Source organism: Oncorhynchus mykiss, chromosome 9 (genome assembly GCF_013265735.2).
Source record: "Oncorhynchus mykiss isolate Arlee chromosome 9, USDA_OmykA_1.1, whole genome shotgun sequence".
In the NCBI taxonomy this organism is placed as follows: domain Eukaryota; kingdom Metazoa; phylum Chordata; class Actinopteri; order Salmoniformes; family Salmonidae; genus Oncorhynchus; species Oncorhynchus mykiss.
Genome location: NC_048573.1, coordinates 34,714,446 through 34,738,003, shown reverse-complemented (window position 1 = coordinate 34,738,003; position 23,558 = coordinate 34,714,446). Strand labels below are relative to the sequence as shown.

General features: G+C 41.0%; 2 protein-coding genes across 4 annotated transcripts in view; both read left to right on the top strand.

Moving 5' to 3' along the window:
* The window catches only part of LOC110531962 (renin), a 73,501-nt gene extending 64,831 nt beyond the window's left edge, over nt 1–8,670 (top strand). For 2 of the 3 annotated variants that reach the window (XM_036987860.1, XM_036987861.1), the window contains exons 2-9: nt 1,431–1,584; nt 1,728–1,851; nt 2,026–2,144; nt 2,360–2,556; nt 2,665–2,787; nt 3,038–3,182; nt 5,160–5,258; nt 8,052–8,670. In XM_036987860.1, coding sequence (XP_036843755.1) covers nt 1,431–1,584; nt 1,728–1,851; nt 2,026–2,144; nt 2,360–2,556; nt 2,665–2,787; nt 3,038–3,182; nt 5,160–5,258; nt 8,052–8,213 — 1,123 coding nt within the window. In that variant the 3' untranslated portion in view covers nt 8,214–8,670. Of the gene's footprint in view, nt 1–719; nt 1,071–1,430; nt 1,585–1,727; nt 1,852–2,025; nt 2,145–2,359; nt 2,557–2,664; nt 2,788–3,037; nt 3,183–5,159; nt 5,259–8,051 lie in introns of those variants that run through there. The other variant, XM_021615508.2, reaches the window with a different exon arrangement.
* Nucleotides 8,671–16,687: 8,017 nt separating this feature from the next.
* LOC110533011 lies at nt 16,688–22,264 on the top strand. The gene is made up of 8 exons (XM_021617143.2): nt 16,688–17,110; nt 19,619–19,726; nt 20,051–20,113; nt 20,497–20,667; nt 20,834–21,014; nt 21,247–21,398; nt 22,069–22,118; nt 22,222–22,264. The coding sequence occupies exons 1-8, from the start codon at nt 17,057–17,059 to the stop codon at nt 22,262–22,264; spliced, it is 822 nt and encodes a 273-aa protein (XP_021472818.1). The 5' UTR covers nt 16,688–17,056.
* The last annotated feature ends 1,294 nt before the right edge of the window (nt 22,265–23,558 follow it).

Genomic DNA, 23,558 nt, shown 5'->3' with positions numbered 1-23,558 from the left:
ATTGATTTGGAATATTTCAGAGACAGGTGTTGTCTTGTCCCCATGGATTGGTGTACTTACTTAGTGCCTAATAATTGATAACCTACCGAATGAGAGTAGAGTTGAGTTGCTAGCAGTACAGCTTTGTATTAGGAGAGTGTAAACAGACAGGTGTGAGTGCTCTCTACTCTGCAGATACGAGCTGGAAGGATATGGGAAAACTCCACTTAAGACAGGGAAGATAAAGGGAAATCATTGCAGCATACAGTGTCAAGTTGGAGCAGATGCAGTATACTTTAGCAGAAAGGAAAGAGATGGCACTTTAAGTTAACATCTGGTCTGTGATGTTTTTACAGTCCATTTCACTAGGTCTTAATGTATTACTGCATCATCTGGCAATCATTGCTTTCAGATCTTATAGCTACTTTCCAGATTTCACAGGGCAGTTTTCTGTCTCCTACTGTAAGCCTGGGTGATCCCTGTCAGCACCCTCTCCTACTCCTCTGCCCCCCCCCCCTACAGCTTCTCCCTTCTTTATCCCCCACCCCACCCAAGGCACCCACTCCTCTTCTCACAGGCCTTCACCTTTGCAGCTATGATGGAAGCCCAGCATGGCTAGAGAGCTCTCTCTCTCTCAAACCCTTACGTCCCTGCTTTCTGTATCCAATATGTTCCCAGGGGTCACAGTTTAAACCTCTCTCTGGGACCCGTTTGTCAGGGGAGTGCTGGCTGAGGGAGGGAGGAAGAAGAGGGAGAAGAGGGTTGTTTTTGGTGGACACTTCTAGGGAAACTCCGAGCCAGTGGCCTTTGGGTCAGAACTCATTGAAGGAGTGAAGGAGAGATGGTATAAAAAGAGTAGACAGACAGTGAGAAAGAGAGAGAGGGGCCAATCTTTCAGACGATTGGATATACAACCAGCTGGTGTGCCCGGAGGAACGATACTAGGATAACTTGACTAGGATAACTTGTGCGTCTTCTCAGGGCCCGTACACTCCTTCGCTCTTCAGAGTCTCCATGGCCATGCTGATGCATTGCTGGGTGTGTGTGATTGCTCTGTCACTGACGATGACCACAATCAATGCCTTACAAAGGTAACCATTTTTTTTTGTGTGTCTCACTATATGAAGTCTACTCTGCAATGTGTTATGGTCCTCTGTGTTATGTTCCTACGATGTAATGTCACCTACGATAGACAGCAAAGGAGGTTGAATGGATACTTGGGTGTATTTTATCCATTTAAACCAGCCTCTTTTGCTTAACTAACTCAATAGAGAATGTGTATTTTTGGCAGAGCTGTAGAAACAACAATGTCATACTGACACGAGGACACATGGTCTTATATCACCAAATGGTCCATGATTGCAGACTGGATTGTATAACCCCACCCCTGGTCACTCCCTATATATCATTCTATTGGATGGTCTTTCCTTACCATTGTCCTCTCTGTTCAGGATCAGTCTGAAGAAGATGCCCTCCATAAGAGAGACTCTGCATGAGATAGGCGTGTCCCCTGCCCAGTTCTTTGCTGAATTGGCCCAGAAAAGCAAAGATGACCCCTCCACCAGCAACGGCACCACCCCCACCCCCCTCACCAACTACCTGGATGTGAGAGACCACCTGCACACATTGCACTGACAACACATAGATGCAATTGACATTGGATTAGCACATAAATGAGAGGACACGAAACCTATGCCCAACTCAGTGGTGTAAATGATTAATTGCTTCCTCTTCTCTCTTCTTCTCAGGCCCAGTATTATGGGGAGATCAGTATTGGTTCTCCTGCTCAGATGTTCAATGTGGTGTTTGATACAGGCTCAGCCAACCTGTGGGTGCCCTCTTACAACTGTTCCCCTCTCTATACTGCCTGCTGTAAGTACACACACACACACACACACACACACACACACACACACACACACACACACACACACACACACACACACACACACACACACACACACACACACAAAACCTGTATGATTGCGTCACCAGTGATGATGATGTTCCCGGATGATTATGACTCAGTGACCTTTGAACTCTCAGTTACCCACAACAGATATGATGCCTCCAAATCCCGAACACACATAGAGAACGGGACAGGTTTCTCCATCCAGTATGCCTCTGGAAACGTCAGAGGGTTCCTGAGTGAGGATGTGGTTGTGGTGAGTTATGCAACACCTCAACAGGAAAACAACCAACCTTCTCTTTCTCCTAATCTGTTTCCTATCACCTATTTGTATTGTCCTTTTTAATGATCAAATTTGGGAAATAATAGTAGACTTGCCCATAAGTAGTGGTATACAGTAGGATCATCTCACTGGGGGAAAACCTTTATCTAGGTATTATGGAACAACATCTTACTCTGTGCTTCCTCTAGGTGGGTGGCATCCCAGTGGTCCAAGTATTTGCTGAGGTTACAGCCCTGCCTGCCATCCCCTTCATCTTTGCCAAGTTTGATGGGGTCCTGGGGATGGGCTACCCCATCGTGGCCATCGACGGCATCACCCCCGTGTTCGACCGCATTATGTCCCAGCACGTCCTCAAGGAGGACGTCTTCTCTGTCTATTACAGCAAGTAGGAGATATCACTATCACTGTTCATATACGGATTATTCCTCCACATACACAAATAAGTACTTTTAGAATCTGTGAATTAGTCCAAAATATGTTTTTCTTCTCTCAGAGACCCAATGCACAAACCAGGTGGAGAGCTAGTGCTGGGAGGGACAGACCCAGACTACTACACTGGTACCTTCAACTACATGGGCACCCGTGAGGCAGGAAAATGGGAGGTCAACATGAAAGGGTGAGATGGGAAAGTTGTATAGGTCTGTGTATAGGTCTGTGTGCATGTTGTCTGCGTTGGACTAGTAACCGGAAGGTTGCAAGATCAAATCCCCGAGCTGACAAGGTGAAAAGCTGTCGTTCTGCTCCTTATCAAGGCAGTTAACCCGCTGTTCCTAGGCTGTCAGTGAAAATAAGAATTTGTTCTTTAACTGACTTGCCTAGTTAAATAAAGGTAGAAATAAATGTGTGTAATTCTCTTTCTCTACCAGGGTGTCTGTGGGGGAGGAGATGCTGTTCTGTAAGGAGGGCTGCATGGCTGTGATTGACACAGGCTCCTCCTACATTACAGGCCCTGCCTCTTCTGTGGCTGTACTGATGAAGACCATTGGAGCCACAGAGCTGGCAGAGGGAGGGGTATGTACATCACAAATTGGGCAGATTTGATTATGCTGCTTGTCACCTGTCTATGGCCCAGTGACGTGAGCCGGCAAAAGCTGTGAGGGAGGAGTACCTGCCTCAAATCAATCAGTAATCTGCGCCGCTCGGTCATGTTGGCAGCATTGTGCATCGTCCATAAAATATATGTTTTTATTTTTCTATCAAAAGCAATCACCATTGCATGTGAAAACACAGAATCCTACTCGTTACTCCACGTGCTCCTACGTCACTTCTGTTTTGAGCAGAGAGCCAACTTCTCAGTGGGCTTTGAACGGGGCAACTGGCCTCATTCAAAGGCAGCCCTGTTTCAAAAACAAATGCAAACAACCGCACAACCGCGCAAACAACCGAGCAAAACACACCCAGATTAATTGAATCCCCTCAGCCAGTCTCTTAAAGGGGCAATCTGCAGTTGAAACAATAATAAAGTATTTCCCTGACACTGTTTCCATAAAAAGCTAAGGGATTATCCTGCAAAAATATAACCACTCAAGTTTTAACCATGTTTTGAGTCTACACAGTGTTTGTTTACATTTAATTTGTTTACAAACATTGGAATAAAACATGGTTATATTTTGACTTCTGATGGGATATGACATGAACTAAGCTCATGAGGCATTTATAAGTAAAATGCTTCAAGAATCAATGGGTAGGACCTACAAATTACTAATTTATAAGTACAAAAAAATGTATGTAGCAACTGCAGATTGCACCTTTAACTATTTTATCTTCAGAGGGGTATTCCAGAAAGATGGTTTAACAAATGCAGGATTTCCTGAACATATCAGTCTTGTCTTAATCAGTTGAGGGAGTCCCGGATTTCTTGGTTCCAGAATGGCTGCTTCTCTATTAAGTTATTAGGCCAAGCGAAGTGCAGATTGGTTGATCTGACAACTGGCAGGTTGTAGGCAACATTCAAAAAGGTCCTCATTTCGATGACAGGAAAAAACGATAGAACTGGAGTTAAAAGACAGAGCCCAATATTTCACAAGTCTAGAACGAGACACAAATGTGACAACATGCAATGAATATGATCACATATTTACCAACAAAAGTAATATATCCGCCACAGCAAAAGCCAGAGGGAGCCTCGCAGAAAATTGGAGCCAGGGTAAGTGCGCAAAAGAAGTAGCACGATTCCAATAGCTAAGAAGCTTAGCTTACACACATGGGTAATCATGTTTTCACTTTATAGAGCACGTTTATTGTAACATTGATTCTATAGCACCAATGACGTTGGGAAAATCTGCAGGATGAATTAGGCAGTTTATCATGTTGCCTATGTTTATTGATTTTGAGATTAGCAAAGCTTCCCTGGCAGTCAGCCTACTGTACCTGCAATACTGTAAAAGTCCTCCTTGATCATATGGACAGCTTGATGGCCAGGGAATGCAACAAAGACATAAAAAAATAGCTCAGCATCACCCACATTGTACCTGAAACTTCCAGTGGGAAAAAAATCGCAACGCAATACACAGAGTTTGTATAGTCAAAGCGAAACAGCGTTATATTATTGCTATATATGGGTTGAGTAAATTGACCAGATATATGAGTGATTGTGCTGAAAAGCGATAATATTCAAAGATAACTTCTTCTGAATGATCTAAAGGATCTATTTTGAGGGCCAACAATTCATTTACTTTGTAAATCACGGCAAACAATGCAGGCTCCGATGTCAAGTTGGTTTTCAAAGAAAGGACAGGCCATAGTGACAAACAGGAATCTGATTTTACGGATAAGTCCCGTATTTGTTCACCAGCATAGGCTAAGATCACGTAACCTAGTAGGTAGCAGATTCACTTCAGCGCATTCGTTGCTATGGTCTCTGATCAGGCTCTCTTTCAAGCTCTTTCTGGAGCCGTGAATTCTGGTTTGACAAACCTCCTTAAGTCACTAATCCGGCTTTCTGGAATACCCAGTGGACTAAGCTGTGTTTTTTTGTCCCCTTTTCAGTACACTGTGAACTGTGACCTGGTAAAGTCCTTACCCAGTGTCACCTTCCACCTGGGAGGCCATGAGTACTCACTCACTGAAGGAGACTACATCTTATGGGTAAGCAACATGGAAACGAGCACGACTGGGATACAGGTACAGGGTGATTGTCTTTGATACCTTCGCAGCTATTATGTCATGTTTATTTTGGACTTATACCATGGCATTGTTGAATACTCATTTCTGATTGGCTTAAAGGGCATTCTAGAATGTACATTATTTCCCTATAATGCACGGTATATCAGCACGGCAGAATTCAATGGCTAGTTCATTCTCACATGTTCTATATTTGAGCTGCTTTTGAAAGCAAAAATTTAATTGAAAACATTAACGTTATTGCATTGCTGAATTTGATTTTCATAATAGCAAGCTAGGATGTATGGTTTGGTTAGATGAACTCGCAAGTCTGTTTGTTTGGTTACCAAGTCAACTACTACAGTAAACTTACTAGCTACTTCATAGATGTTGAACACCGCTTACAAAAAAATATTGTAGTTTTGAAACGGCAGTAAAAGTGCAGTAACTGCAGTCAACTGTGGTTTTTGGACGTGATAATAGCAGAATAGTGTAACTGCAGTTATTACTGCACTGCAACTGCACTTACACTGCAAAATTACTGCAGTAAAAAAGAACAGTTATTTTGGATGTCACGAGTCCGACCGAGGGTGGCTCCCCTTCCCGGTCAGGTGGCGCTCAGCGGTCGTCGTCGCCGGCCTATTAGCTGCCACTGATGGTCTTTCCTCCCCCTCCTTGTATGTTTATTGTTAGCACCTGTTAGGGAGTCATTAGTGGGGCTTTATTAGACAGCCGGCCCGCCTGTTTCTTTGTGCGGGATTAATTATTGTGACCATCGGTTCTGTAGTAGAGGAACGTGTTTGTTCCTGGTCGTGTATTCTACTGTACTATTTTAGTCCCCCGTGTTTGGGGCATTTGGTTTTGAGCACCCAGTGTTGCGTGAGTGCACCGTATTGCACTTTCCTTTCTAGGTAGAGTGTATGTCTATGGTTGCCTAGATTGGTTCTCAATTAGAGGCAGCTGTCTATCGTTGTCTCTGATTGGGAACCATATTTAGGCAGCCATATTCTGTGGGTACTTTGTGGGTGATTGTTTCCTGCCTTTGTGTTCTCTGCACCAGATAGGACTGTTTCGGTTTTGCCACGTTTGTTATTTTGTATTTGTGTAGTGTTCACGTTATCGTCTCTCATTAAACATGTTGAACACGAACTACGCTGCATTTTGGTCCGATCCCTGCTACACCTCTTCAGACGAAGAGGAGGAAATCAGCAGTGACAATTACATACAGTTGAATTCGGAAGTTTACATACACTTAGGTTGGAGTCATTAAAACTCGTTTTTCAACCACTCCACAAATTTCTTGTTCACAAACTATAGTTTTGGCAAGTCGGTTAGGAGATCTACTTTGTGCATGACGCAAGTCATTTTTCCAACAATTGTTTACAGACAGAGTATTTCACGTATCACAATTCCAGTGGGTCAGAAGTTTACATACACTAAGTTGACGGTGCCTTTAAACAGCTTTGAAAATGATGTCATGGGTTTAGAAGCTTCTGATAGGCTAATCGACATAATTTGAGTTACTTGGAGGTGTACCTGTGGATGTATTTTAAGGCCTACCTTGAGACTCAGTGCCTCTTTGCTTGACATCATGGGAAAGCCAAAATAAATCATCCAAGACCTCAGAAAATAAATTGTAGACTTCCACAAGTCTGGTTCACCCTTGGGAGCAATTTCCAAACGCCTGAAGGTACCACGTTCATCTGAACAAACAATAGTACACAAGTATAAACACCATGGGATCGTGCAGCCGTCATAATGCTCAGGAAGGAGACGCGTTCTGTCTCCCTAGAGATGAATGTACTTTGGTGCAAGAAAGTGTAAATCAATCCCAGAACAACAGCAAAGGACCCTGTGAAGATGCTGGAGGAAACAGGTACAAAGTATCTCTATTCACAGTAAAACGAGTCCTATATCGACATAACCTGAAAGGCCGCTCAGCAAGGAAGAAGCCACTGCTCCAAAACCTCCATAAGAAAGCCAGACTACGGTTTGCAACTGCACATGGGGACCGTACTTTTTGGTCTGGTCTGATGAAACAAAAATAGAACTGTTTGGGTATAATGACTATTGTTATGTTTGGAGGGAAAAGGGGGACGCTTGCAAGCCGAAGAACACCATCCCAACTGTGAAGCACGGGGGTGGCAGCATCATTTTGTGGGGGGTGCTTTTCTGCAGGAGAGACTGGTGCACTTCACAAAATAGATGGCATGATGCGGTAGGAAAATTATGTGGATATATTGAAGCAACATCTCAAGACATCAGTCAGGATTTTAAAGCTTGGTCACAAATGGGTCTTCCAAATGGACAATGACCCCAAGAAATCTTCCAAAGTTGTGGCAAAATGGCTTAAGCACAACAGAGTCAAGCTATTGGAGTGGCCATCATAAAATTCACCCAACTTATTGTGGGAAGCTTGTGGAAGGCTACCCAAAATGTTTGACCCGAGTAAAACAATTTAAAGGCAATGCTACCAAATACTAATTGAGTGTATGTAAACTTCTGACCCACTGGGAATGTGATGAAAGAAATAAAAGCTGAAATAAATCAATCTCCTTCTACTATTATTCTGACATTTCACGTTCTTAAAATAAAGCGGTGATCCTAACTGACCTAAAACAATAAATTCTCACCAGGATTAAATGTCAGGAATTGTGAAGAACGGAGTTTAAATGAGTTTGGCTAAGGTGTATGTAAACATCCGACTTCAACTGCATATACATTTATGGAAGTCTTTACCAACATGTTTTGTGCTTTGAACTCTATTTGTGTCTGCAGCAATCTCAGTTTGGAGAGGACATATGTAGCGTGACTTTTAGGGGTTTGGATGTGCCGCCCCCTACTGGCCCTATCTGGATCCTGGGAGCCAACTTCATCGCCCGCTACTACACAGAGTTTGACCGTCGCAACAACCGCATAGGCTTCGCCACAGCAGTCTGACAGGATTCGTAGCCACCAAGCTTTCACTCTCTCTTGCTCTTACTCTTTTTTTTACTCGCTTTGTCTTTGTTACTGTCTTTTTCTATCAGCCTCTATTTCTCCCTTACACTCTAACTATATCATTCAGTTTTTCTTTCTCTCTTTTTCTGTGACTCTTTGTCACAGAGCCTGCCCTCTTGTCCATATATTTTTTACAGTTCTTGCATTCTGCCATGTCAAGTAATAATTTTGATTTCAATCTGTGTTTTGCACTCTTCTACATAATTGTTTTTAGTTGACGATAATTGACGTGCTGATACCAACACTGGACTTATGTTGTGTTATATACTGTATCACATGGCATGCTGACTTCACACAGTATCACATTGCAGCACAAATCCTCACTTAATAACACCATGTCCGACCTCATATCTGCATTGTCATGACGTAACACGAATAAAGCTTGTTTAATGGGAAAGTCTATGTTTTTGTTGTCTGCAGTCGAGGAATAGTGTTTGCACTCTATGTTATCAGAATGGCTGTCTTTGTCATTATAGGTAAAAAAAAAACAGCAGACGACGAAGTGTTGCTCATTCACCGACCACAGAAACACAAGCATATTTTTGGGGAGTTTGGCACCCACATGAAAAAATAATAGTTGACTATAGAATACTACAGTACTTACTATAATTATGTAGATTACTGTACTACACACTGTAGTATCCCTCGATCATGTGTGGCACTACTATAGTTCCTTAACACTATTGTTCCTCAACACAGGGTGCATGCTTTGAAATATTCTTTGTATTGTGTAGTAACTACAATGTTGTTGTTCCTTCCTCAGTTTTCTCCTATCACAGCCGTTAAACTCTGTCACTGTTTTAAAATCACCATTGGCCTAATTTTGAATGCCCTGAATGGTTTCCTATCTCTCCAGGAACTGAGTTAGGAAGGATGTCCGATTTCTTCATAGTGACTAGGTGTATTGGTACACCATCCAAAGTGTAATAACTTCAGCATGCTCAAAGGGATATTCATTGCAAAGAAAAAGCCATATCTCATGCTGGCCAATACAAAAAAAAGATTAAGATGGGAAAAAGAACAGACACTGGACAGAGATATGGCTTTTTCTTTGCAACTCTGCCTAGAAGGCCAGCATCCCTGAGTCGCCTCTTCACTGTTGACGTTGAGACTGGTGTTTGGCGGGCACTATTTATTGAAGCTGCCAGTTGAGGACTTGTGAGGCGTCTTTCTCCAACTAGACACTCTGATGTACTTGTCCTCTTGCTCAGTTGTGCACAGGGGCCTCCCACTCCTCCTATTCTGGTTAGAGCCAGCTTGCACTTTTCTGTGTAGGGAGTAGTACACAGCACTGTACGAGATCTTCAGTTTGGTGGCAATTTCTCGCATGGAATAGCCTTCATATCTCAGAACATGAATAGACTGACGAGTTTCAGAAGAAAAGTCTTTGTTTCTGGCCATTTTGAGCCTGTAATCAAACCCACAAATGCAGATACTCAACTAGTCTAAAGAAGGTCAGTTTTATTGCTTCTTTAATCAGAACAACAGTTTTCAGCTGTGCTAACATAATTGCAAAATGATTTTCTAATTAGCCAAAAAGCCTTTTAAAATGATAAACTTGGATTAGCTAACAACTTGGCCATTGGAACACAGGAGTGATGGTTGCTGATAATGGGACTCTGGACGCCTATGGAGATATTCCACCGTTTTGTAGCTACAAAAGTAATTTCCAACATTAGCAATGTCTACACTGTTTCAGATCAAATGAATATTTTTTTAATGGACCATAAAAAATGTTTTCTTTAAAAAACAAGGACATTTCTAAGTGACCCCAAACTTTTGAACGGTAGTGTGTGTGTGTGTGTATATATATATTTCCTGAGCTTTCCTATGTCTCCTAGATATAGGACAGACACTTCAAAACCTTATTCCTTATGATACTATTTAATATATTTTATATATATTTTTAGGATACCTAAAAAGCTTAGACTTTTAGAGGTTAAACATTATTATTGCACAGAGTGAGTCCATGCAACCTATTATTATTATTATTATTATTATTATTACTCTTGAACTTGCCATAACAAAGGGGTTGAATACTTAACTCAAGACATTTCAGATTTTCATTTTGTATTAATTTGTACACAAAATCTAAATTTAATCCATATTAAATGCAGGTTGTAACACAAAATGTGGGAAAATCAAGGTGTGTGAATACTTTCTGAAGGCACTGTATACCACATAGTTGAAAACCTACTAGGCTATAGGCCTACTGCAAATTATTGTTGTTTGTTCCTGAACTGGCCGAATGTCAGAGCTATCCTTCAGCTATCCATCAGGTTCTGCTTTAATTAATCATTGCACGATCCTGGCGCTATCCTTTCAGCACCACAAGGTTCTGCTTTAATTAATCATTGCACGATCCTGGCGCTATCCATCAGCACCAGAAGGTTCTGCTTTAATTAATCATTGCACGATCCTGGCGCTATCCTTTCAGCACCACGAAGTGCGCTCCAATAACACCTCATCAATTTATGTTGCATATGCCTAATAGTCATACTCATTACTTATTCTTGTAATAATAATAATATCACTTCTCACTATGGTGCTCATTTGGTAAAGTCTGATCAAAGCTGAATCAATGTCTAGCAAGATCACAGAAGGATTAATTAGCATTTTACATATCAGAATATAATGTAATACCATAGTATGCCGTTAACAATACTGTTACACCAAAAACAGCTAATTTCTAAATTGATTTTAGGATGGTTAGCTGAAGCTGAATAGTCCCCCAAAAATCTAATTTGCCAAAACTCAACAGAGCGTGTGACTTGGCAGGATATATGCTTTGATTGAAACAAAGTACAAGAAAGGCTAATAGTTTAACACCATCTGCTCTAATTCGCTCACGAAACAGTCATCCAAGATGATAAAAATGCATATTCCCATGAAACTGATTGAAAACAATCAAATGATTGGCATGGAGATGCAGTTTGGACATTTCATGAAGAAAGTTCATTCACGATTGACAGTGATGATGGCTTATTTTTTTTAATTAGGCAGCCTATGCCTAACTTGGTGTTTGAGTGTATTTAAGTGTTGGAAAGACGAGGAAGTTAGGGGAGGGTGAGTCAAAGAGCAGTGAGCTGGATTCAAACCCATGCCGACTCTGGCATACATGTGTGCTGGGATCAGCAGCTGTTACCGCTGGACCCCACTGGCCACGAACACAAACATAATGTCTGTACAGAAACAATCCAGACGTATTCTATTTTGAGTCCCATTATTAATATGTCTGATCTTCTGAAGTTGAGCTAGAGATGAATTGATATAAGACTGTGTCTTAGTTCTAAATTCTGGCAGCCTTAGGTCTTGCACAATGTGTTGATCTAATGTGGCACTGATGGCGTGAAAATAGCACACATTGTATGGATGTAAAAACCGGTTGAGTGATTTATCCTTGTTCCTGCTGTTCCTGCCCCTCTGAAGATGCCTTTCACAGTGTGGTGTCTGAATGTTCATCCTTATGTCATCATATTCTCACTCTATTTTCTCTCTAATTTCTCTCTCTTGCTCTCTCTCGACCCTGTGCTTTCTCTCACCATGCACCAGCTGGCTGGGTCATTATTCAGAAAACATATATTAGCATGTGTTTTTTCCCCCTATTTTCCCACCGTTCATGGGGGTAAGTGGGGTGAAGTAATTCAACATCAGCTAAACTTAACATCTACTGTATTGTAGAGTGATTCCTCTGAAACAAAACAGTACAAGATGGAGATGTCCCATGCTATCCTCATGGAAAAGATGGCCATTTCAGTGTACATCTCAACCACAACGGTCAGAGGTCATGATCAATCACAGGTCAGAAAGGTCATGCTTAGCAAACTGTCCCTGGAGGATGACATTGAAAGTGAAACAGAATTACAGTGCCTTGCGAAAGTATTCGGCCCCCTTGAACTTTGCGACCTTTTGCCACATTTCAGGCTTCAAACATAAAGATATAAAACTGTATTTTTTTGTGAAGAACCAACAACAAGTGGGACACAATCATGAAGTGGAACGACATTTATTGGATATTTCAAACTTTTTTAACAAATCAAAAACTGAAAAATTGGGCGTGCAAAATTATTCAGCCCCTTTACTTTCAGTGCAGCAAACTCTCTCCAGAAGTTCAGTGAAGATCTCTGAATGATCCAATGTTGACCTAAATGACTAATGATGATAAATACAATCCACCTGAGTGTAATCAAGTCTCCGTATAAATGCACCTGCACTGTGATAGTCTCAGAGGTCCGTTAAAAGCGCAGAGAGCATCATGAAGAACAAGGAACACACCAGGCAGGTCCGAGATACTGTTGTGAAGAAGTTTAAAGACGGATTTGGATTCAAAAAGATTTCCCAAGCTTTAAACATCCCAAGGAGCACTGTGCAAGCGATAATATTGAAATGGAAGGAGTATCAGACCACTGCAAATCTACTAAGACCTGGTCGTCCCTCTAAACTTTCAGCTCATACAAGGAGAAGACTGATCAGAGATGCAGCCAAGAGGCCCATGATCACTCTGGATGAACTGCAGAGATCTACAGCTGAGGTGGGAGACTCTGTCCATAGGACAACAATCAGTCGTATATTGCACAAATCTGGCCTTTATGGAAGAGTGGCAAGAAGAAAGCCATTTCTTAAAGATATCCATAAAAAGTGTTGTTTAAAGTTTGCCACAAGCCACCTGGGAGATACACCAAACATGTGGAAGAAGGTGCTCTGGTCAGATGAAACCAAAATTGAACTTTTTGGCAACAATGCAAAACGTTATGTTTGGCGTAAAAGCAACATAGCTGAACACACCATCCCCACTGTCAAACATGGTGGTGGCAGCATCATGGTTTGGGCCTGCTTTTCTTCAGCAGGGACAGGGAAGATGGTTAAAATTGATGGGAAGATGGATGGAGCCAAATACAGGACCATTCTGGAAGAGAACCTGATGGAGTCTGCAAAAGACCTGAGACTGGGACGGAGATTTGTCTTCCAACAAGACAATGATCCAAAACATAAAGCAAAATCTACATTGGAATGGTTCAAAAATAAACATATCCAGGTGTTAGAATGGCCAAGTCAAAGTCCAGACCTGAATCCAATCGAGAATCTGTGGAAAGAACTGAAAACTGCTGTTCACAAATGCTCTCCATCCAACCTCACTGAGCTCGAGCTGTTTTGCAAGGAGGAATGGGAAAAAATGTCAGTCTCTCAATGTGCAAAACTGATAGAGACATACCCCAAGCGACTTACAGCTGTAATCGCAGCAAAAGGTGGCGCTACAAAGTATTAACTTAAGGGGGCTGAATAATTTTGCACGCCCAATTTTTCAGTTTTTGATTTGTTAAAAAAGTTTTAAATATCCAATAAATGTCGTTCCACTTCATGATTGTGTCCCACTTGTTGTTGATTCTTCACAAAAAAATACAGTTTTATATCTTTATGTTTGAAGCCTGAAATGTGGCAAAAGGTCGCAAAGTTCAAGGGGGCCGAATACTTTCGCAAGGCACTGTACATGAAGACAGACTGTTCCTGTATTTTTAACCTCAGTTCTAGCAGAGATAAAAACAATCATTGCTGTCATATTCATTGAGAACCATTGTGGGGTTGTTTTCAGAGGGTGGAGGTATGTACAGTGATGCAGGGTATGGAGACATTAAAGATACCTAGACTGGAAGACAAACAACAGTTTCCTTGCCCTCAACCCAGCACGTCCATTGTTTAACTTTTAAAAAAGTTTTGCGGTTAAGGTGAAGATACTAGCACTGCTACTTTATAAGGCACATAACTATTCTTATTCTCTGCATGACACTACAAAACATCTACATTTCATTTCCCACTACATCTGTGGCTTTAGAATGGAAAGACCTGTTATGTTTGACATAATGAGGAATCAAATTGCCAAAGGTAACATACTCAGGTATAACCTGGAATATGCTGAGTTTATGTACTGTAGTCTGCATTACACATAGAAGAACAAACCATATTCCATCTCATCAATTCCCACAGTGGCATCATAAGGACTTGAACAGGAACTGTATGTAACCAATGGAACAGATACAATGCATCTACAAAACCAATCAGATTTGAACAGCGGGCTGCAAAGATGTAGTGGCCAGTCCATGGTCAGTGCAGCTTTAACACACCTGATTAAACAATCCATGGCCTAGATTATAGACCTTGATTATTTGAATCAGATGTAGTGGCCGGAACAAAAGCTGGCACACACAATGGCCCGTTCTTGGACCTGGATCGGTCACCCAGAGTTAAATCGGTCACCTTGAGTCATTACTGGAGTGTCTCCATGTGTTCATACATTTTGCTCTATTTTTGAAGATGAGCCAAGTTGAATTTATAAAGGAATCCATAGATATCTCAGAGGAGATGATGCTTTATAACTGTTAGTAAAGAGGCCTAAAGGAGCTGTACGTTGAAATCCAAGGAGAGTAAAGCTCTCAAGAGACCAAGACCAAAAGTTTAGATGATGAACAACAGTGCCATTGGCAGACACAGCAGCTCCATTGGATTGTGTTAGAGATGAATGAGTTATCCTCTCTTTGTGACCAGAGTGTTTTTTTTAAAAGGCAATAACCTTTGAGTTCACTTCGTAGCTCTTATTTTTCTGAAGAATATGTCATTAAATGTTCAATGTCTCAGATACAGGAAAGCAGGAGACCAAAAGGAAGCAACAGCACTAAGCTCTAGTTGAAAGATAACTAACATGCCCATAGGTGGCACGAAGGGCACGTGTCCTCTCAGATTTGTCATGTTTTTACATTTTTTAGATGTTAAATAAATTCCTAAACAAACATTTTAAACCGCAGTATTTTGTGGAGGGGCCAGACTGATTGTACCAGGCAAAAATAACTTCCACTTCCCCTAATCTAGCTAGTAAGTGGTTCCTTCAAAGGTGCACCACAAAGTAAAGATATACTAACCAGGAAGCTAGATACTCTAGTGCGTGCAGGCAGTATAGTTAGTGGAGGAGGAGAGAGATTGTAGAGTGACAAACACAGCATTTTATTTTATTTTAGCTGCCGGTGATGGGCAGGACTCGTAGGAGGTGTGTTTGTAAATTAATTTGATCAAGGTATGTAAATCATATTATTTTTTATATATTTTTTTGTATTTTACCACCTCTCCTCTCCAACGGGCTCAGGAGGTGAAGCCAAACCACGCTTCTTAACACCTGTCTCCTGAAGCTGGAAGCCAGCCGCACCAATGTGTCGGAGGAAACACTGCTCAACTAACGAATGCAGTCAGCCTGCAGACACCCGGCCTGACACAAGGAGTCGCTAGAGTGCAGTGAGCCAAGTATAGCCCCCTCGGGCAAACCCTCCCCTAACCCGGACGACGTTGGGCCAATTGAGTGCCGCCCTATGGGACTCCCAATCACTGCCGGTTGTTATACACTGCAATGCAGTGTTAGACTGCTGCGCCACTTGGGAGACCTATTGATTCCTTATTGATGTTTTGTTGTTTCTCTGTAGTACTAGCCACCTAACAATTTTATAAAGTTGGCTTTAGCTAGCCAGCTAGATAGGTTCCCAATCTCCCAACCTCATAACTAGCTGCTAATCCATTTCAGGCTATCAATCAAATTAAAGTAGCTTGTCTAACTATCTTAGCTGGCATGCCTGCTGGCAACGTTGCTAGATTTTAGAAAAGCAAGAAATTACAAAATGTACTGAATGAGACTCATTCCTTTCAATCTCTTTACACAGATTTTAACAGATATGCAGAGAAGCATATTTGATTTATTTAAAAAAAAAAGAAACACCAGTCAGGAGGAAACAGACAGCTCAAGAGGTATGATTGGATATGCAGAAAAATACTTGGTTTAAATGTAATCTGTGACCTTATGATCATTTCATAATATTTGTGAATGAATGATGATGCCATGATATGTTGCTGTATTGATGGTGTGTGTTATGATCCCATGCACTGTGTTTTAATGTGGATGCAATATCCTCGGCATGTTAGTGCAGTATATTGATATGTGTGATTTACAACAGTCAGAATGACACCCTGATTAAAATGACAATGGATCAGGTAAAGAGGTATGTTTATTCAAGAAAAAAAATGCAGGAAAAAATGTAATAATTCCACGTTGGTTAAATGTATGTCATTGAAATGACATGGAAACAATATTGATTCAACCAGTGTGTGCCCAGTGGGTTAAACGTTTTGGCTCAACCCAAAACTCAAAGAAATGCAAACTGGCATTCTTAATGGTAAATACATCTGAAATGGATCGTAAAAAACACCATGTTTCAGTCAATGTACTTTCACCAGGATTTACTTTATTTTCTCTGCCACTTACTTTGGCATGTTAACATCTATACTGGGAGAGCTGAAACGTTAAAGAGAATTTCCAATGTCCAGGAATTTACTATCAAATATATGGCACAATGTGTGGAACATCTGTAAGGCAATATCTAGAAAGCTAGACCAATAATTTGTCTCAGGTCATGACCCACCAGTGGTTATTGGAAAACACCAAGCTGAGATACGGGGCATAGTTTCCTTTGGACCATATGAGAAAGAGCAGAAGGAGGGAGGTCTTAAAATAGTTTCTGAGTTACAGCTAAGGCAGGCAGTCACACTGTGACCTGTAGACCTTTCGGAGGGGAGTAAAACCACAACACTCCATGCCGGGAGAACCTCGGCTCCATCCATGTCAGCTTCTCTTTGGTGCATGCCTTACTAGAGGGATTGATCAGGACTAGAAGAGGAGAGACTCATCATCTATCTGCGCCAATGCTCCTGACAGAGGAGTCTGGTCTTTTCTATTTTCATAGTTGAGCCAGATGACCCTTCACGTGTCAGCCCACATTCAGTGCAAAACCAAGGTAAGAGATGCAGTTACTTCTCCAGGAAACAATGCTCTTGTGAAGGAAATCTGTTGTCAAAACTGCCTTTGACATTGACGGTATTCTGTTTAATTCGTCTACAGTTAAAATTAAAATAAAACAATTAAATAATCTACAGTATGCCCCTCATCTTCACTTTTTTTGTTGTTGTAACATTTAACAATTTCAAAGATTTTACTGAGTTACAGTTCACATAAGGAAATTTAAATAAATAAATTAGGCTCTAATCTATGGGAATACAGATATGCATCAGTTGGTCATAGATACCTTACAAAAAAGGTAGGAGTGTTGATCAGAAAACCAGTGACCACCATTTGCCTCATGCAGCGTGACACATCTCCTTCGCATAGAGGTGATCAGGATGTTGGTTGTGGCCTGTGGAATGTTGTCCCACTCCTCTTCAATGGCTGTGCGATGTTGCTGGATATTGGCGGGAACTGGAACACACTGGTGTTCCAGAGCAATGCTCGTTCCAGAGCATCCCAAAAATGCTCAATGGGTGACATGTCTACTGACTATGCAGGCCATGGAAGAACTGGGACATTTTCAGCTCCAGGAATTGTTGACAGATCCTTGTGACATGGGGCCATGCATTATCATTCTGAAACATGAGTAGATGGCAGTGGATGAATGGCACAACAATGGGCCTCAGGATCTTGTCGCGGTATCTCTGTGCATTCAAATTGCCATTAATGAAATGCAATTGTTTTTGTTCTCCGTAGCTTATGCCTGCCCATAACATAACCCCACCGCCACCATGGGGCACTCTGTTCACAACATGCACCTCAGCAAACAGCTCGCCCACATGACGCCATACACATGGTCTTCGGTTTGAGGCCAGTTGGACGTACTGCCAAATTATCCAAAAAACAACATTGGAGGTGGCTTATGGCAGAGAAATTAACATTAAATTCTCTGGCAACAGCTCTGGTGGACATTCCTGCAGTCAGCATGCCAATTGTACTCTCCCTTAAACCTTTAGACATCTGTGCCATTGTGTTGTGTGACAAACTGCACATTTTACAGTGACAAGATGCACCTGTGTAATGATCCTGCTGTTTAATCAGCTTCTTGATATGCCACACCTGTCAGTTGGATGGATTGTCTTGGCAAATGAGAAATGCTCACTAACAGGGATGTAAACAAATTTGTGCAAAACATTTCAGAGAAATAAGGTTTTTGTGCATTTGGAAAATTTCTGGGATATTTTATTTCAGCTCATAAAACATGGGACCAACACTTTACATGTTGCATTTATATTTTTTCTCAGTGTAGTTTGGCTTTTCAGGCTGTACATTTTCAGATTTGTCTCCAATGGGTTTAAAATTCAAAGATCAAACACGGCATGGATGGTTAACTTCACATCATATGACTATAATGTACAATACTGCATGAATGTGAATCATCTGTATGGAAGCTCATTGATTTCTATTTTGGATTATTACAGAATTCCCCTCAACTAAAGGCCCATCTCATACAATAGGAAAACAAAAACCTGAGTCCAATTTTTTAAATCAAACCCAGGAGATGGGAAGATGCAGAAACAAAGAGAAAACATTCTGTCTCATAGGATACTGAGAACAGTGCAGGAAAGGTCTATTCAATGATCCACTGTGCAACAAAAACAAAATATGGGTTCAATATTAAAGACTCCTAGAAACAAAGTCCATTACGAACTAGGAAATGTTATGTTTTATGTATTATTTAAAGCTAGATTCCGCAGTTGAAACAATTACAAAGCGCACACCATGCCTCTGTTTTGGTAAAAAGTTGAGGGACGGTGCTGGAGAAATGTAACCACTCTCAAATTCATAGACAGAGCTATGGATACCAGGACTGACCATACATGATATAACAATTATAGTTGTGCCATGTTTTGACACTACAGTGTTTACATTTACGTTGTATAAAAAAAGGGAGGGAGCTTATTTTAGGTTCTGATGGGGTATGACACTTGAACTAAACTCATGAGGCATTTGTAAGTTATATTTTTAAAGAATCAATAGGTATATACAGGTAACTGCCTAAATAAAGTCTTAATAGGGCGTTGGGCTCCCAGAACAGCTTCATTGCGCATAGATTGCCTGGAACTCCATTGGAGGGACGCAACACAATTCTTCCACAAGAAATTCCATAATTTGATGTTTTGTTGATGATGGTGTAAAAAAGCTGTCTCAGTCATCGCTCCAGAGACCACTCTTTCAAAGTCACTGAGATCTCTTCTTCATCTCTTCTTCTAGCCATGGTAGCCAAAATATTTGCTGAAATAACTCAGGAACCACACCTGTGTGGAACCATCTGCTTTCAATATGCTTTGTATCCCTCATTTACTCTATACTTTATTTTGGCAGTTATCATTATCAGTCAAAAAATGTATGTAGCAACAAAGGATTCTAGCTTTAACCTACAACATATTTTTTTAATTCAAAGATGTCAACACATTTTTTACTCTCTTATTTTTCTGTTCACAAAGCTAATACGTTTCACCACTGGTTTCAGGTGTGTCTGTGTGTGATAGTGTTCCTGAGTCTCTCCTTGACCATGGGAGACCCTGGTCCGTGCAGACACTCCATCACCAGAGATCACCTGCTGATCATAAGACGCCTGGTGAGTAGTACAGCTGGAACGAACAATAGAAAAAAACATGAACACATTAAAGTTGTATATAACTATTGTAATATCAAAATAATTATACATAACCAAGAGTGATTTATTGGTGAGATTTCCAGAAATACATTTTTGATCAAAGTGGAAAAAACTGTGGGGAGTATATCACTGTAAGAAGCATATTAAACTCATGGCTAGAACCATTAGGCATTCATTGGGATTGTTGAATGTACAGCATATTCCTGTCATGAATACAAAATATCGAAGTTAATATATATTTAATTAATGACTTCTGACAGATATTTTGGTTTCTGTTTTAAATAGATAGATAACCAGTTGCAGAGTGGATGCTCAATAACCTACACATTCATTGAGCGGAGAAGTTTGGTAAGGTCATTTTTATGCGTCATGTGTAGTGAAAACATGGGACATCATAGGCAAATTCACAAAGAACATTAGTTTATGCTTTAAAAAAAAAAAGTTTTTGTTTTTTACTTTAAGAAAAAATAAATGATACGAAAGGTTATTTGAGAATAGTACCAAAAAGTATCCAATGTCCACCACATAATTTATCCTAAAAGGACTGTAAAAATAAGCATTACCTATTAGCATTATGGCTAGGTTAATCTCACCCACCAGCCGGCTCTATGCGGTAGCAATTGCACGTGGGGATGAGGTTATGGCTAGGCTAGAAAAAGTCACTGATATCAAACATACTTCGTATCATAACTAACATGAATATTGACTGCTCTTCTTCCATTCCCTGACAGAGTAAATGTTGTTATGTGAAAGCTGCCCTGCCCTGGATCTTGGAGCTCCTGACCAGCCACTTTAGATACACCCAAGGCTCAGACAACCACAGCTACGTAATGTCTCTGACCTGTCTCATCCACAACATCTACTCTCAGAGATGTGTACCACAGATCAACGAGGAGCTAGAGGTGAGGGCCGTTTGATGCAGAAGATATCTCTTGAATAACAGCCTAAGTCGGGTGTTTTAAAGAGGATTTAAGGAACTTAATACTAAGCTCATAAAACTATTGTATTGATTGGACATGCATCCCATGTACATTTTTACCAACATTCCTCTCTGACTCTACTGACCAGGATGACCCAGTGAGCTTTGGGATGTCATTCAGCAGCTCCCCATCAGAGGCCCTGGGGCGGGTCCAGGATGTCCTGTCTGAGTACTGGGAGCTGGTGACCACCAGTGACTCCCCGGTAGACTGGAGCTGTGAGAGGGAGTACAGAGACACAGTCCTCCCTATAGCTTTCTCTCTGACTACAGGTGGGCAACTTCCTCAAGGTTCTTTACAGGGTCCCTGGCGAAGGCATAAAACAGGGAATTTCATTATTATAGAATATAATAATACAGTATGGTAATTTAGCAAAGTAGCTTACAGATTCAGACCCACTGTCCTCGGTTGTTGTATGCTTGAACTAGCCGAGCGATCTGATTATCTTAACCTTACTTGTCCATATTATAACTCGGCTGTTATGACCTGTCTCGTCATCCACAGTCAGCAGTTTTTGGGACTCAGAGAAAGCCCCTCAGACTGGTCTAGATGGAGCCCAAGTTGGAGACCTTAAGTTTGATTTCATGGTCATAACGCCATCAGTCTGTGGAGGAATGATGTTCATATTCACTCTCTATTGCCTCGTCAAACACAAGGTAATAATACATACTTACAAGTTACATATACATTGGATTTTAGTCATTTAACAGACGCTCTTATCCAGAGCTACTTGCAGGAGTGAGTGCATACATTTTCATACTGGTCCCATTGGGAATTGAACCTGCGCATTACAAGCACCATGCTCTACCAACTCAGCCACACTGGACCACGTGTGAGTTGAAGTTAGCCTTTTACTGCTGTGGGCTAAATCAGGGTCACAGAGTGTTTCTTGGTAGTCTTAAACACATCTACTTTGAAGCTAAAGTATACACCTCACACACATTCTTATGGTCTTAAGAAAAGAAGACACCTGTATCATGTCAGATAGAGAGTTGAAATTGATTCAATTTTGAGTTTGCATCCCCATATTACACTTTATGTAGATCACAAAAGACTGAAATATAACTCACCCATTTGACCTATGTCATTTGACCTAAACATCAGATTTTCGGCATAGAAAAATATATAATGTTTATATAATGTTTATTAATGTTTATTAATTAATTCATATTCATAACATTCCACCCATGTGATTTGGTCATTTGACTGCAGGAATTAATAAACAGCATTGAAGACCCCTGCTGCGTTTAAATCGAGTATCACAGTAATAAAAAATAAAAAGCAATTGACACATTTGTTTATTTGTGTGATTTTGTTCCACCACAGATGTTCCACAGTACTTATCATCACACATCACAAGTGTACCAAAACTCAAGGTAAAGTGTTACACAGTATCTAGAGTAATCGAAACAATGCAAGATGATGACAAACAACACATATATGTGACTTCTAATTCAAAGTTTTACTTGTTACTTATAGTTTGCATACAGATATTCAGGACATTGAGATGCAGGTGCAATAAAGTGAGTATTATGTTCAGTCTATCTATCATCTGTCAGTCTGTCCATGTACAGTATCTGCTGAATACTGAATACTCCTCTTCTCTGTCAGAACACCATAAAATACAGATTGCTACAGATGGAGGAGCACATCTGGAGATGAGGATTTACATGAAGCACTCATCTCTGATACACACAGTCCAAGAGTGTTACACATTCCATAGACAGTCTTTTTCTGGCCTGCAGGCACCATAAGCAATATCAATGGATTTGAATGGACCTTCTCTTTTTGAGAAGGCTATGCAAGTAGGCTATTCAAGTAGGGAATAGTGTGTACAGTGCATACAGTGCATTCAGAAAGTATTCAGACCCCTTGACTTATTCCACATTTTTATGTTACAGCCTTATTCTAAAATGTATTAAAATATTTTTTCCCCTCATCAATCTACACACAATACATCATGACGACAAAGCGAACACAGGTTTTTAGACATTTCTTACTTGCATTATTATTCAGACTCTTTCATATGAGTCACGAAAATTAGCTCAGGTGCATCCTGTTCCCATTGATAATCCTTGAGATGTTTCTACAACTTGATTGGAGTCCACCTGTGGTAAATTCAATCATATCCAACCGGATATGATTTGGAAAAGCAAACACCTGTCTATATAAAGTCCCACAGTTGACAGTGCATGTCAGAGCAAAAACTAAGCCATGAGGTCAAAGGAATTGTCCGTAGAGCTCTGAGACAGGATTGTGTCGAGGCACAGATCTGGGGAAGGGCACCAAAAAATGTCTGCAGCATTGAAGTTCCTAAAGAACACAGTCGCCTCCATCATTATTAAATAGAAGAAGTTTGGAACCAACAAGACTCCTTCTATAGCTGGCCGCCAGGGGGTAAATTGAGTAATCGGGGGAGAAGAGCCTTGGTCAGGGAGGTGACCAAGAACCTGATGGTCACTCTGACAGAGCTCCAGAGTTCCTCTGTGGAGATGGGAGAACCTTCCAGAAGGACAGTGGCCTGTGGCCTGACGGAAGCAACTCTTCAGTAAAAGGCACATGAAACAAGATTCTCTGGTCTGATGAAACCAAGATTGAACTCTTTGACCTGAATGCCAAGCGTCAGGTCTGGAGGAAATCCAGCACCATCCCTACGATAAAGCATGGTGGTGGCAGCATCATGCTGTGGGGATGTTTTTCAGTGTCGGGGACTGGGAGACTAGTCAGAATTGAGGCAAAGATGAACATAGAAAAGTACAGAGAGATTCTTGATGACAACCTTCCAATAGGAAAATTACCCTGATCACACAGCCAAG

Excerpts from the sequence above, each read along its gene's own strand:
- LOC110533011 (XM_021617143.2), top strand. The coding sequence starts at position 17,057 with ATGACCCTTCACGTGTCAGCCCACATTCAGTGCAAAACCAAGGTAAGA. Across the intron at positions 21,015-21,246 it reads AGCTTTCTCTCTGACTACAG|TCAGCAGTTTTTGGGACTCA; the intron begins GTGGGCAACTTC and ends CGTCATCCACAG. Across the intron at positions 22,119-22,221 it reads CAAGTGTACCAAAACTCAAG|TTTGCATACAGATATTCAGG; the intron begins GTAAAGTGTTAC and ends TGTTACTTATAG.